Below are 15,680 nucleotides of genomic sequence, written 5' to 3'. Positions count from 1 at the left end.
TATTATTTCTGGAGTTGAAAGGAGAATAAAAGAAACTATTATTTTTAATCTCCTTGGGGCACTGAAAGGCCAAACACGGGATTGCTGTATGGACGTGACATGGGTGACATGCGATGGGGACCCTTGGTGATGAACCACCATTTAAACTGAAGTTTAGCTTAAGCCTTAGCCTAAAGAAGGGTGTTAGCAACGTGTAGAATGAGTCCATTAACTCCTCATATGGATCCACATTTTTCCCTTTGGAAAAGCAACACAATTCCATTTATAATTGTAGCGACGACCCAAATACATATACATATGTATGTACACGCACACCCAGCGTGTTTGAGCAAAACCATACCAGCTAAAAGCTGCTCAGAGACGAAGGATTTGGACCTTAGGTTGCACATCACTGATGTCTTTTTAATTTCCTTCTTGTTGTTTCATTGTTCAGAGTCTGCCTTCGGGTTTTTGGGTGGGAGTTTTGCTCCGACCGCTTTCTCCAGCAATTTCCTCCAATTCTCACCCGCAGAGTTTTGTCCTAATTCAAGACAAATGTTTTCTCTCAGCAGCTACAAAACATTTACCCTGTTAAATTAAGAGCAAGTAGATTAAGTGGAAATACTGTGGACTCTGCCCATTCAATATTCTCATAAAATATTAACAGGACAAACAAAGCGAACATTGAAAGGAATTATGTTCATGCCTTGAGACACCTATTTAGCTCAGAGTAAACCTTATAATTAGTCTGAGCTTTACAAACATGTATTCTTTTTATCCTGGACTGCGTATATTACTACTTTTACCCCCACAGTTTGAGCCTTCATTAATTTATTTTGCCTCCTGCCACTCTTTTGGTTAGAGAAAAACACACCAAATTTGCAGGGAGGATTATATCTGTAGTAGATCGCAGTCTTGTTATTGAATTTATACTGTAATACGATGTGGAATTAGGAAGATATTGTTTCTAGGTGGTGCTTCTCATCCTTGCCGGCCTTGAAGTGCAATTACGAGGATGTTACTTGGCATGTCAGACAAAGGGGGAATGAGATTATCTGTGCCTAAATCCAAGGGAAGGACTTTATTGCTTTCTCTTCCCTTTTATTTCTCCAGCGATAGGAGCACCCATTTCCCAGCACGCATTGGAAAGTGGCCATGAGCTGCCTGACAATGTATGCCTTCGCTTGAAAAATACGTTTCCCTGCTTGCTGCAAATTAAACTCTGGGCTTAATTTTGTAAATATTTACTTTTTATCTCACCACATCCATGTTTCTTTCTAGGCTCTTTGTCTGTTCGATTCCATTTTAACAGGAAATCCTGTTTGTTATGTGAAGGCTCCATTAATTGTTTGAAGTCGCTCTTGAATGTACTTGTGATACTTTTGCCACAAGGGTACGGTGACTGAGTGGTTTTCTACTTATTAATAAGAAAGTTCCTTCAGGAGATGTAATTTGCCATGTCTTTATAACACATGAATTCTAGATCTCTGTTAATCTGTCAGCAGTGGCAGATAAAATAATTCTCTTTAAAATTAATGAGAAGCTTCTGTCATGAGCTAAAGATACGTTGAAATACTTCGTTTATTACAATCAAGGACTGTAGAATTTAAAACAGTTTTTAATGTTGGATGTTTAATAGAAAGATGGGATAGAAATAATTTGTTTATCCAGGTTACGTTAAAATTATTTGCAATGCTTTGGGATTTGCCCTGAAGTAGCCGGCAGCTGAGTCACAGCCGGTTTCCAAGGGAACACAAACTAACGTTTTTGAGAAAGCACTAGACAAGAAAAGTCAAAAAAAAAGTAAAAATCAGTCTGATCACTATCAGAACGTGGCAAAACCAGCTTCAGGTAGACCTTTTGCTACCCAGGAGAAGCTCTTTCCATCCTTCCAACACTCTTTGGTAAGTCCATCAGTGATGCTCGTAAAAACTGTTTTATTTGCATTCATGACCTCAGTGGAGGCTGCACACCCAAAATCTCTTGGTTTCACATCATTTCCACGAGCCAGAGGGACCTAATAATAAATATAGCCAAGCTTTGCTCAAGCAGAATTTAGTCACGCTTCACTTTACAAGATTAAAAAGAAAAATACCAAGTATGTTCTTGTTTTCTCCTTAGCAATTTGATTTCTTAATTAGTTGGCTTCTTATTCTGGGGATCTGAAGTTTCTTCCAGGCATGAAAGTTGGGCTGAAATAGATAAAACCAAGTGTCCCTGCATGGAGTCAACTGCCCCATATAGTCCTTGGAGTTCTTGTTATTTCTGTTTGTGTGCCGTAATAGCTTGGGTAATTCAAATTCAGAATGCCTCAAGGGCTCTTCAGTGGACATGGGCATTTGGGGACTTCATGATTTTCTTTTTTCTGCACTTCTTCATGCTAAATTAATTAATCAATTAAAAAATAGGCCCTGTAATTAATTAAAAAATAAGTCACAACCAAGAGGTGTTCCTTGCACATACAGGAATTAAGGAATTAAGACATCAGGTTTCAAAACAAACATATTTTTAGAGCTTGCTATATAAAGGAGGGTTTTTTTCTTAAATGTTCGTGGTGTTCCTGCAGGCGTTGTAAAATCCTATTGTTTAAGGAATATTTGCATAACGTGGTTTTGGTGTTCAGGGCTTATATTTAATTCTTTAAAATGGAGATCAATAGTCCATTTGGCATGTATGTGAGAGCAGAGGGAAGGAACAGCACGGAGTATTGCTGAATTGTTTGAGAACATTCATCATCAATTTTTGTGTTTTTTTCCATCACCAGATAGTGTTTTGTGTTTGCGTGCTGTTCCCTTTATTTGCAATACACTTCTGAAGCAGGAAAGTGAGGAAAAAAGATTCAGGACGTCTGAATTTTCAAGTTTCAAATAAAGTACATTGAGCACTGCAAATTGCTATATGTGCTGAGTACATAAGAATATTTTAAAATATTCAGATAATTGAAATCTTTTTCTCTTGAGAAGCTCACCAGTGATTTGAATTGGCAGAAGTTCAGTCCTTATTCCTTTTTTCTGTCATATAACTTGACCTCACCTTCCTCCACTCATCTGCTCCATTCGTCTCCCCCTCTGCAACTCTTGGTTTTTCAGCTACAAAGGTTGTTCATGTCTTCCCCCTTGCAAAGTTGTAGCTTTTTTTCTCTCCTTTTTGATTATTTCTTCCAGAATATGCTCCTCTTGCCCATAACACTGCTGATACGTCAGCATATGAATGCAAGAATTTAGTACTGGAGATACCTTTGCCAGTTTTACCTTTGCCAGATTTACTTTAATGTGACAAAACTTATAAACACAATGAATTGTCTCCCAAGAGGATTTGTTGTCTGCATCTTTCATCAGTACATATAGACCATTGCCTAAATGCATATGGGACCAGAAGGGACCACTTTGATCATTGAGTCTGACCTCTGACGTAACGCAGACCAAAGATGCAATTAATTCTTTCTTCTGGGCTGAAGGTGCTGTGGTTGAACTAGAACGGAGCTCTTAGGAAAGCGGCCGGTCTTGGTTTAAGGACTATCATCGCTGTCCCAACCTGTTGACTGCTCTCCATGTTAGAGCCATGCTACGTTGTCTGTACGTTTTTCCATTCTCCCTGACATGAAGGGACTCCAGGAGCAGCCTGGAGCCGAGGGCTCCCACAGAATACCAGACTGGTTTGGGTTGAAGGGACCTCTGCAGATTATTCAGTCCAACCCACCTGCTCAAGCAGGGTCACCAGAGCAGATCACACAGGAAGGTGTCCAGGCGGGTTTGAATGTCTCAGAGAAGGAGACTCCACAGCCTCTCTGGGCAGCCTGGGCCAGGCTCTGGCACCTCCCAGCAAAGAAGTTTCTCCTCATGTTTAGATGGAACCTCCTGTGCTTATGTCTGTCCTTCATTCCTATATCTGGGCTCAGCCTCTGTAAGTCCCCATTGGCTTTTGAAGTAAAACCTGGATGCAATTTAGGAGGAATCCTGGTCCGGCTCTTCTGTCTGCTGCTGGTGATCAGCTCTGGGTCCTCAGCACAGGACAGGCATGGACCTGAGGAGCCACAGAAATGATCTGGGGCTGGAACAGCTCTGCTGGGAGGACAGGCTGAGAGAGTTGGGGTGTTCAACTGGAGAAGAGAAGCTCCAGGGAGACCTTATTGCACCTTTGCAGACTTAAAAGGGGCCTGTGAGAAAGATGGGGACAGACTTTTGAGCAGGGCCTGTTGTGATAGGACAAGGGGTGATGGTTTTAAACTAAAGGAGGGAGATTCAGGCTGGACATGAGGAAGAAATTGTTGTCCCTGAGGGTGGTGAGAGCCTGGCCCAGGTTGGGCAGAGAGGTGGTGGCTGAACCATCCCTGGAGACATCCCAGGCCAGGCTGGACGGGGCTCTGAGCAACCTGAGCTGGTGAAGATGTCCCTGTCATGGCAGGGGGGGCACTGGGGGAGCTGGGAAGGTCCCTTCAACCCAAACTGTTCTGTGATTCAGTGACCAAGCATGAGGATGATGTTGCAACACTGCTGAGTTGGCTTTGAGTTTGTGTTCAAAGTGCAACCTCCTCCTCTTCCCAGTGTGTAGGAGCAGATGTGCACCAGGCCCTGACAGTGTAAATTAGGATTTATTGTGCTTCACACCTGGTTTCAACCACCTCTCTAAGAGTGACTTGTGCCCGTGCAAACGGTACTTTAGTTTCCATTTCACTAAAACTTGTTATTTATTTATTTCTGATAGCTTGAAGGATCCTCTGTTAAGAAACTTCTCTCCACCTGCCTATTTTTGCATTTCAGTCAAGTCTCCCTTTCTGTTTTTTTTCTCAAATCCGTTCAGTAATTGAGTTTCTTGACTGTTTCATGGAGGAGTGTGTTTTCTGGTTTAATAATTTGCCATAAAGCAAAACTTTGCTGGATATTTTTGTTAGTACCAAAACCAGTGACTTTTTCAACAGCTTTGTTGCATTATTGGCATCTGTTTGTTGGTCTGGTGGTCCTTAGTTGCAGATACTTCACTCTTGGGGAGCAGTTTGCATCCTTTCCTGCTAAATTCAAGTTTGGCTGCATTAAATCACGAGATTATTGTAGGTCCAACTTCTTGAAAGGCAAACAAAAAAATTAATAAAAATGTATTTTTCTTTTTACTTTACACTCCAGTAGGGAATGTGCCGTTTGCAAAGTTTAACCATAACATTTGTCATTAATTTGTATGAATGATACACATCATCTTATATATCATCTTTATATAATTGAAAATATTTCAGTAGCTATAGCAAATGTTAAATAGCTGTTGGCATTTAAAAAAGGTCAAGATTATATTCCTGTTTGGGCATTTTAAGAGAACTTATTTCAAGGTTCAAATTTGAAGATTTTTCTCTGTTCAGATGTCTGAATTTGGGTTCATATAGTTCGACTCATGTTGCTTTTTATCATATGAGTTTCTTAGTTAAAAAAAAACCATGTGGAACCAAGTGTAAAAGCCTCTTAAAATGAGTGATATCATCCTCTATATTTTTTTCTGGTCTTATTGAAAAATAACCCAAGTGTGATTGACAAAGTCTGTTTTTCTATACTGGTGATTTCCTCCTTTGGATGAGTCCCACGATCACCATTCCATTGTTCCACTCAGGATTAACTGGAATGCTGTTATCTTGGGTCATCCTATTTACACCAATAACTTTCCATCTCGTTGTACGAAACTTTGAAAAAGCTCCAGAATTTGGCGAATTTTAACTTTTGGCTGAACTTCTAATTTTCATTCCCTGATCTTTTTTTTTCCTAATTTTTTAGTTCTAACAGTTTCATTTTACACATTATTTTTTTTTTTGCATGTGAGAAATATACCTGATACACTTTTTTTGATGTGATTTTTGGTGGACCAGAAAGAAAGTTGTTAAATAAATAAGTTCCCACTATTGACTTTTTTTTTCTTTTGGGATCCCCGGGCTTTGTGGAATTGTCTTTTTGAAACCCTTAAGTTCATATATTACTGATTGGAATTTTATAATATTGTGTGTGCAAGCAACACACAATGAAGTCACTTGTATTTAAACAACCATTACTGTTTAGTCTGAAATTATGTTTTAATTGATTGAGGTTCAGCCTTGCGTCAAATTAAAAACTTCATCTGTAAAGAGGGAATTAAAGAAACAGTGCTTTAATTTCTAAAAATCAGAAACACAAGACTTTTGTCATTCAATCTGCTCTCTGTGAGCACGTAACATATGTATTTTTCAATTCTGTCTCAGCCTGATTTTCAGTGGGGCAAAAATACAAATGTGGCTAAAACACATGAGGGAAATTTGAGACATGGTTTTAATTCCCACCTCTGTATGAATCGGAGTTTGTCTCTTGTACCATGTTGTGGAGATGGGAACAACCTTGTTGTAAAGCATTGTTGCCTTTTCTTAAATTGCATTTTTCATACCTTAAAATAAATCCCCAAACCTTACAGAAAAGATGTGACTGCTGCATAATAACACATCTCCTTTAGAAGGCAACTTTGGTTGATGATAAAATATTTTTATGAGTGAAATTTATTGCAAATGCTTTTTGAGGATTGTGATTAAGTCTGTTCCAATACTTTAAAATTTAAGGTGATATTTTTCAAGGTGGTTTTCAGAGGTTGAGGCGTAGTAAGTGAATTACTTGGTGATGAAGTTTTACACCATTTCGGGAGGCAATGCCGCATCCTTTGGACCTCCAAATTCAGCAGCTAATGAGAGTATTTGGCCTTAATTGTTTTTTTTCTGTTTAATTGTGATTTTTGTGGAGCAGTTTGCTTGGAGTGCAACTCTGTGATATATCTCGATTTTAATTTTCAGTGCAAAAAGTTCCTACCTACGTGTCCTTATCCTCGTGTTCCTCTAAGAGATGATTCTTGCAGAATTTATGAAGAGAATTGTGTTTGTGTTTTGTTTTAATTATTATTATTATTTATTTTGTTTTGGATTTTTAAACTGAATATTGGTGTTTTAGGCAGGAAAGCAAAACTTTGCGAGGGAAAGTCCCAGTGCCAAAGACAACGGGTAATAAAACATCCACCATTTGGAGACAGAAATCAGGCACCAAGAGCTTGTTTGTGCCATAAGCAAGCACTCGAGTTTAGTCACATCACACTTAATTACAAAAAAAATGATTTTTATTAAAGATAGCAAAAATACGTTATAAAGAAATAATCTTCCATCCTTTTAATTTCTTATTCTATTTCCCTCTTCTCTCCATTTCTATCAGAGAAAATAAATTTGCTCTGTGCTCTCCCAGTTCCATGCAGAATACAAATTTATGTGCATTTTCCTTTACACGTGCATCAAATAAATGCACTTTTCACAATCCTGATCCCAATTCTTTGTTTCTGTTTAAATCTCCTTGGTAGCCAAAACACTTTATATGTTTTAGAGAAGAATCTGCTAGTTGGAAATCCTCTTTTTTCCAAATTTTTCCTCTCTGTGATACTATCTGTATCTTCTGGAGCAGACACGCACCGGCTTTAACCTATTCTTATTTCCCCCCCCACCATAAGCATCACCAAGTTGGTTTTAACCGATTATTCTGTCTCTGCAGCACTAGATGGTGCTGATGACAATATCTCTGAAATCCGAGGCTTCAAAAATCCCAGTGATTCAAAAAATAGCGCTGCTGATTTGGGCCAATGTCCAGTTTGCAAATGCAAATTTTGAACAAAAATTTCGAATAGTAGATTACGAGAGGTGGAGGGGAAGGTGGAAGGCCTACTAATATATCTTATTTCAGTGTTGCTACTTCCTTTTTTAACATGGGATGTCCTAATAGCTGTGAGTTGGGGAGAGGTTGGCATTTGCTCTCAGGAATTACTCGTCTTGTTGAGTCTCCGTTGGACAACACGAGGGAAAAAGAAGATTCCGGTTTTTGTGACACTAAAAATATTTTGTTATCCTGAAAACACCAAATATTATAAACTCCTGTAACCACCACTGAGGTCTTGTAATGTCGTCTGACCTTCTTGCTGTATCAGTCTGGTTCTGATTGTCTTGGTGGGACCAGCCATGATACCAACCTTGGTGTCAACCGTGTTGTCTCAAGCCCGTTCCTTGTGTTTGTAGACTCTGGATCAACCTTGAGAATGGTCCAACCTACCCAAGGGCTGTCACGTGGGTTAATTAGATGCCTTAATTATGACAAAGGTTGTCCTTAAAAGGAAGCTGTTAATCTGTTCTGAGAAATATCTGAATAGGTGTCAGGAAATGGTGGAATTTATTGACTCGGCTCTTGAGAAATAAGATTTAGGTTTGAGGAGTGTAATTAATTCCTTGTGGCGGCAAGAAGTGTTGGAAAAACCTATTCCTGAGGCTCTTGACTAGCGAGAAAAGGAAAACCACTGATACTCTGGGAAATCTACTCCTACCATCTGTGACAGATACAATATCAATGATATATTTTAAGTAAAAAAAAAATTAAGAGGACTTCTTGAAATGCCGAGCGTCATTTCTTGAGGCAGGAAAGCTTTCTGAGAACTGAAGCTCTTCTCTAATTCTAAGAAATAGCAGCTATCTCGAATGTAGGACTTGAGGTAGTATTTTTGCCACTTCTTTTGTTTTTTTTTTAATTGCTAAACTGGCTTGAATATTTTCTGAATGATCTGATGAACAAGACATCTGCGGCTGCTCCTTGTCCCAAGCGTCACCAAGTCCAAGAGCAAAGCTTCTGGGTTCTTCCTGTACTAAACAATTGAATTATTGCAATGAACAATACACAAGATGATTAAGGATCTGTTGCACTATATTGCATGAGATGCTGCACTTAAAAATTGCATTTTAGCAGACACATAATGGTTATGAATTTAAAATTGCATGTATACCGATCCTTCTGTTACAACTGGACTTTTTAAGAATTTAACCATGAATAAATGATGTTCTTTACATCCTTTATTTTATAGATTATTTCTAATTCAAATTCTAGTGTTGCTTAGCCCAGATGTTAAATAAATAGATAAATTGTATAACTATTGTTCATTGCATTCTAAAAATTTCTTCATTCAAGTTTCTGTATATAATGAACCATCTGACTGGTTAGTCGAGCTATTTCAGGACACTATTGTGAATATAGTTTTAATTTTTTTTTTCACTTCTTTTCTCTCTCCAGTTTGTTTTCTTTGCTGTCTAAAAAACACAACAAAGTGCTGGAGCAAGCCACACAATCCCTGAGAGGTTCCATGGGTTCGACTGACTCTCCGCTCCCTGATTATGTGAGTATCAAACTTCATGCTTCAGTAAGTGCTTCAAAACACAACTGGTACGTCCCTAAATCTGCAGAGATTTACCCAAACATGCGTCAGCTGAGGAACCACCGACACCAAAATACAGGAACCTGTAGGAATGATGTCATGTCTGAAACGTCTTTAAAAATAAAATTGCACTTAAAAATGGCAAAACGAAACCGCAATTATTCATGGCTAAGAGACTCACTGTACCCTGTCAAGTTGTAATTCTCAAGCCATTTGTATTTTGGGATATTTAAATCTTTTTTTTTTTTTTTAAGAATGGGGCTCTGGCATCCCAAAAATGATTGAAAACAATTTCCAAGGAGCTTTTGGGGGAGTTCTGGAGTCATGGGGCAAATTGGTATGTTCTGAACCGTAGATCCATCATGTCCTCTTCATTTTACAGAGCTAATACCCACAAATAGGCAGCAATTTTGTAATTTAATTGCACGGCTTGTTGGAAAATCTCTAGTTTCGATACAAGAAGGAGATGTCTTCCAAGGGCTTGAATAATATCCTTATACTGCTGAAGGTTCTTTGGTTTGTACTCATTCGAACTCTCACTGCAATACTGTGTAAAAATGTGTTGATTTATCAGTTGCTCTGGATTTTTGAGGATGAAAATGGAACAAGTGTTTTGTTTTCAGCGTTAATACATGTTCCAGGACATGCACATCTGAGACTTTACTATCATATTACTCTGTCATTAAGCATAAAAGTACCTAAAAGGATAATTTGATATAATAGTGCAATGACTTAAATTTAATTTAAATAACCAGATTTCTTAACCTGCGTTTTTTAGTCATTATTACTGACACGTACCATATAACCTAGAAGTATTTTGTTATCCCGAGATGCTGGTTTACAGACCAAATTAATCACTTGCAGGTTTTTCCTGTGTATTCCTGCCCTTGTACCATGTTCTAATTCATGTGAAGCTCCTTATGACACCCGTGGGTTTTGGGCTTTTGATTGTTCTCCTGGAAGTTCCCGTCTGACCTTTAATTTTTGGAACTTGAAACATTTCAGCAGATTAGTTTGTGGTTAAAGAACAGGAGATCCCACTTCTGTTTCCCTGGTAAAATGATGCACAAGGTGGATAAACTCTTTTATCTGCATGCGCATGGACAACTTAAAGCCCCCAAGGCTTGAAGCATCTTGGAGAGGATTTGGTGGCTCTTTCTCCTGGGTTGACTTCTCAACATGTGGGGACTTGGACTAGATGACCTTTAAAGGTCCCTTTGAACCCAAACTATTCTACAATTCTACGACTGCTATATAGCGTATCATAGTATAACTGCCTCCTCTCAGTTGAATTAAATTTTGAGATTTATAATTAGTGAGGTGTATTAGAAGGGGTATCAGTAGGTCAGAGAGGTTCTCCTGCCCCTCTGCTCTGCCCTGGGGAGACCACACCTGGAATCTTGTGTCCAGTTGTGGCCCCTCAGTTCCAGAAGGACAGGGAACTGCTGGAGAGAGTCCAGCGCAGCCACCAAGATGCTGAAGGGAGTGGAGCATCTCCCGTGTGAGGAAAGGCTGAGGGAGCTGGGGCTCTGGAGCTGGACAAGAGGACACTGAGGGGGGACCTCATTCATGTTTACAGATATATAAAGGGGCAGTGTCAGGAGGATGGAGCCAGGCTCTTCTCGGTGACAACCAGTGATAGGACAAAGGGTAATGGGTTCAAACTGGAACACAGGAGGTTCCACTTAAATTTGAGAAGAAACTTCTTCCTGGTGAGGGTGTCAGAGCCTGGCCCAGGCTGCCCAGGGAGGTTGTGGAGTCTCCTTCTCTGCAGCCATTCAAACCCACCTGGACACCTTCCTGTGGAACCTCAGCTGGGTGTTCCTGCTCCATGGGGGGATTGCACTGGATGAGCTTTCCAGGTCCCTTCCAATCCCTGACATTCTGTGACTCTGTGTGATTCTGTAATTCTATCCACTGTTTGTTCACAAAAGTTGCGTAACAGTGTCCAGGCTCCAAATTTACTTGGATGTTTGCGTCGCTTGATATTTCCATTAATTCTGTGTTTTACTGTGGAACATTTAGCCCCAGCAAAAATTCTTGTCAACAATTATTTTGACAACAAACTGAGCATCCTTCATTTCAAAATGAAGTTTAAAATAACAGTTTCATGGCTTAACTCAAATCGGTGTGTTCAGTGTTGGGCCCCTCAGGCCAAGAAAGGCCTTGAGGTGCTGGAGCGAGTGGAGAGAAGGGAACGGAGCTGGGGAAGGGGCTGGAGCACAAGTGTGATGGGAGCGGCTGAGGGACCTGGGGGGTTCAGCTGGAGAACAGGAGCTGAGGGGAGACAGGGACACAAAGAAACGGCCTCAAGTTGCGCCAGGGGAGGTTGAGGTTGGATGTGGGGAACAATTTCTTCCCCAAAGGGCTGTGGGGCATTGGAACAGGCTGCCCAGGGCAGTGCTGGAGTCACCATCCCTGGAGGGGTTGGACAGACACAGAGATGAGGTTCTCAGGGACATGGAATAGTGCCAGTGTTGGGTTAATGGTTGGACTCAATGATCTTGAGGGTCTTTTCCAACCAGAATGATTCTGTGGTTCCGTGGTTTAGTGGTGGACTTGGTTGTGTTGGGTTAACGATTGGATCAGTAATCTTCAGGGTCTTTTCCAACCAAAGTGATTCTGTGACCCTGTTTTGGATGCACTGAGCATTTCTGAGTGTTGAGTTTGACAGTGCTTTTGTATTTCTCAGAGTGTTTAACTCTGGTTCCGGTGCTGCATCTTCAGATTCCTCCTGTGGTCTTGGGGCTCTTTGTTGATTTGTCCTGGAGAGCTCAAGTGGCCTTCAGGGCAGAAGGAGACACTGCTTTGGTGGAGCTGATGGCTTTTCATATCTGAAATATATCATGTCATAGATCAAGACATGTAGATGAGGTTCTCAGGGACATGGGTTAGTGCCAGTGGTCGTTAATGGTTGATCTCGATGATCTTGAGGTTCTTTTCCAACCAAAATGATTCCATTATTTTATATCATGCGATATTTCTGCATAATGAGCAGTGTCACGGCCCAACTGGATTGGAGCGCCTGGAACTGAGTTTGTGGGCACAGGGGCTCAATCAGCTGGAATTGCTGCTAAACCCTGTATATTTTTAAAACCAACCTCTAAGACATTTTGGGGTCTAAATCAAATAACTGTCAAGCACCTTCAGATGGCTGAAATTTTTAAACACTATCTTATATCCCTAAACAGCCCAGAGACTCAGATACTTCACTGAATTTCTTCCCTTATTAGTTTACTTTTTCCCCAGATTTCTCATGTTCCAACTCAATCTGAAGCACAGGCAGTTGACTAAATAAATCTTGAGGCCAGATTTCATTTACTTCAGCATATTCTGCTTCTGAAAGCCTCTGTTTGTGTTGTCAGAATAACAAAGAATCTAGGAAATGAGATAATTCAATATATACTTTTTTTTTCCCATGGTGGTGTATAATTGGAAAGTGAGTTTTCATGGTACCTTGGTCACAAGCGTTAAATTGTACATGAAATATGCTAGGTGTTGCTCATGGTCTTGTTTTCCTTTATGTGCCTCTCCACTCATTTCTGCCTACTAGACTTGCAAAAAACCAAATTACAGTAAATACTCGGTGTTCCTTTTTAGGGGTAGGATGGATATGGAAGATAAAAAGCAAATTTTTCTCTAATTCTTGGATTGAGCCCAGCCTATTGTGAACATTGTGTGATAGGCAGGTGCTGTGACATGGTATATCTATGACGTAAAGCATATATACAACAGGAGCAAATGTAAAAACTGTAAAAAACTAAATTTTTGACCTACTATAGAGTCCCTAAGCTGCTGGTTGTTGATGACGGTAAGAATATGCTGGGATATTTCTTTACACATTTCTTATGGTCAGTTGGCTTTTATATTGGTTTTGAGGTTTTCTGGGCTATAAAAAAAGAAAAAAAAAACAAGTGGGTTTTGGTTTGGGTTTTTTTTTTGTGTGAGTTGTGCGTTTTTTTGTTTGTTTTATTAAGGCTGGACCAGTTTCCTGGTAAACTGTACTCAATGTGATGGGATTGAGGAGCTGGATGGAGAACCCCCAAAATTAAACCATCACCTCAGAGACACAAATTCTCATGCTCTACTTCATTTCCTAGTTTAATAATAAGCTTTATTATTATTAAGAGTTAAGTGGAAATTACCTCTTTCGAAATACCACATTTTGGTCAAATTGTCCTTGTCCACCAGTATCTCGAGGATGAAGAAATGAGAAAAATCCAGTTAAGTTTGGGTTTTTTTTAAATTGCTTTCTTGCATTCAATGAAAGCACATTTTCCAAAAGTTGTAACAAGTCTGGAAACTGGTAAGGGACTAATTGAGAAATTTGTTTCTTTCAGTTCAAGGCAAATTTCTTAAGTAAACATATCAATTATTGTCTTTGTAATTTTATTACAGCCTAGTGTAATTTTTAAAATCATAGATATTTAACTGCATAACTGGAGGCTGCAAACTTCCCTCGGAAAGTAGCATGTCAGACCCCTTGTTGGAGCAAAAATCTCCCAAATTCGTTGCTTTTTAAGGATTTTATAGAATTGTGTATATATGTAGATATCTCTATATATTATAGAGATATTTGAGCCCTTCAACACTTTGATTCGCCTTTAACTATTTCTAGGAATGATGGAAAAGGAGAGAGAAAATTTTGAATTTTGTAAAGCTTATGTCAGGTGTTTGGAATTTTCTCACTGATGTAATAAAGAAAATGGCTTAGTGAAAAAAAATTAAAATGTTTGTTAAATATTTTATATTTATTAATTTTTAATATTTATTTTTAAATTTTCTTATACTTTTATAATAAAAATTAAATGTAGGAATAGTTTTAGATGGAAGTAGCTTGGGATGCATCATCACTTGGTTCTGTATTTGGACATGTAATTTTTGATTTGTTTTCAAAATTTATTTCGACATCATTGAGTCCTTCTCTCGACCATCCCTGAGGATTTTACCAACAGTGTTAATGGGATAATATTCACAGAAAATAGTGTAGGTGAGATGATTCCATAGGAAAAAATTCTAAAATTAACTTAAATTTAACTTTTTTTTTTAACCTTATAAATTTTGCTTATAAAAATGCATTTTTCTGTTCAGGTGAAGCTTAAATTCTTTAGGAAAAATCCTAAAAATAATCCCACTTAGTACCAATATCTTCAATTATTTCCTATATAGGACTGTCACTTAACCAGCACTGGCATGGTAAAGGAATTTTCACAGTGATAGAAACAATGTAGTGTTCCATTTTTCATATTTATAAACATACTTGAATGTGCAAATGTTCTTTAACCCCCTGTCCAAAATCTACTGATCCAGGTAAAGAAATAAATCTATATTGGCAATGCAAAAGGAAAAAATGTAAATAATATAAATGCAGTGAGCTCTCTGTATGTGTATAGATATATAATTTATTATATATAATCTATATTTTTATATATCTATATATTAAATAGATATCTGTATATATTATAGATTATATAGAGCTGAGTCTTTTCCTGGCTCCATACCAATCCAATTAAATCTACCTGCTGTAGACACAACCTTGGAATTCTGCAAATATTGATGAATTTTTCTCCTGTCTTAATCACAAAAATTAAACTTTGCATCTGGGCAATGAGATTTCTATATTTCTTTTCTTTTATCCTTCTGAGTTTGTACCCAATATTTTGATTCTCCTTTGAGTTACACGTGATGTAGACGGTAAATAGAAAGCAGCTGTATATTTAAGCATCTAATTCTCGAAACTCTGAGGCCCCTCAAGCGTCATCTGGAAATAATGGAGCTTGTAAAACAAAGCTAAGAAGAAAAAGCAATGTTTGTTTTATGTGGGATCAATGACTTCGGTTGGGGTCCTTCTAATTCGGCCATTATGAGGGTTATTAAAAAGCAGGATTACAAAAGTGGTTGCAACAAAAAGCATTTTTTTTTCTTGTGTCTTGTTATTACAGTTGATTATATTCAAAGCTGCAAGTACTTCATAAATAGTCCTTTATTTTAGGTTCTCCAACAGAAAACCAAGCGCTTGGGGAAATGTTAAAAGGTTCCCCTATTTCATCTACTCCCTAGGAAGAAATTGTGTTTTATAAGTAAGGACTCTGTATTTATCTTAGAAATTTGGGATTGCTAAAGAGAAGGGAAAATAAGGCCTATGAACTGCGGTATTAGCTGTCTTTTAAATGTAATGGAACAAATCTAAAATCTATAAATTTTCTGGATTCAGTTACATTACAGGGGATGAAAGTTGATAGTGCTGTAGATCCCAAAGACTCAAGTCAGCCTGATTTTCAGTTTATGCAGTTTAGTCGTGGCCTTGCTAAACTAAAGCAGAAGGAATGTTCTAGAAATACGTAATATTACCAGCTGTAGACTAAAATCTTTTATCTGTTATATTTATCCACCATTACGTTGTCAGGTAAATCCTGTTTAGTCCTTTTCATGGCACTAACCAGAGTTTTTTCATGTAATAATTAGGTATTTTAGGT

The 15,680-nt window shown here is 38.5% G+C and overlaps 1 protein-coding gene across 4 annotated transcripts in view; it reads left to right on the top strand.

Moving 5' to 3' along the window:
• DYM (dymeclin) overlaps window positions 1-15,680 on the top strand; it is a 183,663-nt gene that overhangs the window by 110,407 nt on the left and 57,576 nt on the right. For all 4 annotated transcript variants that reach the window (XM_071802758.1, XM_065860660.2, XM_071802757.1 and 1 more), the window contains one exon: window positions 9,063-9,165. In XM_071802758.1, coding sequence (XP_071658859.1) covers window positions 9,063-9,165 — 103 coding nt within the window. The remainder of the gene's footprint in view (window positions 1-9,062; window positions 9,166-15,680) is intronic.

The sequence above is a fragment of the Patagioenas fasciata genome, chromosome Z (assembly GCF_037038585.1).
Source record: "Patagioenas fasciata isolate bPatFas1 chromosome Z, bPatFas1.hap1, whole genome shotgun sequence".
Taxonomy (NCBI): Eukaryota; Metazoa; Chordata; class Aves; order Columbiformes; family Columbidae; genus Patagioenas; species Patagioenas fasciata.
Note: the sequence above shows the minus strand (reverse complement) of the source record. Positions and strands in the feature narration are given on the sequence as shown.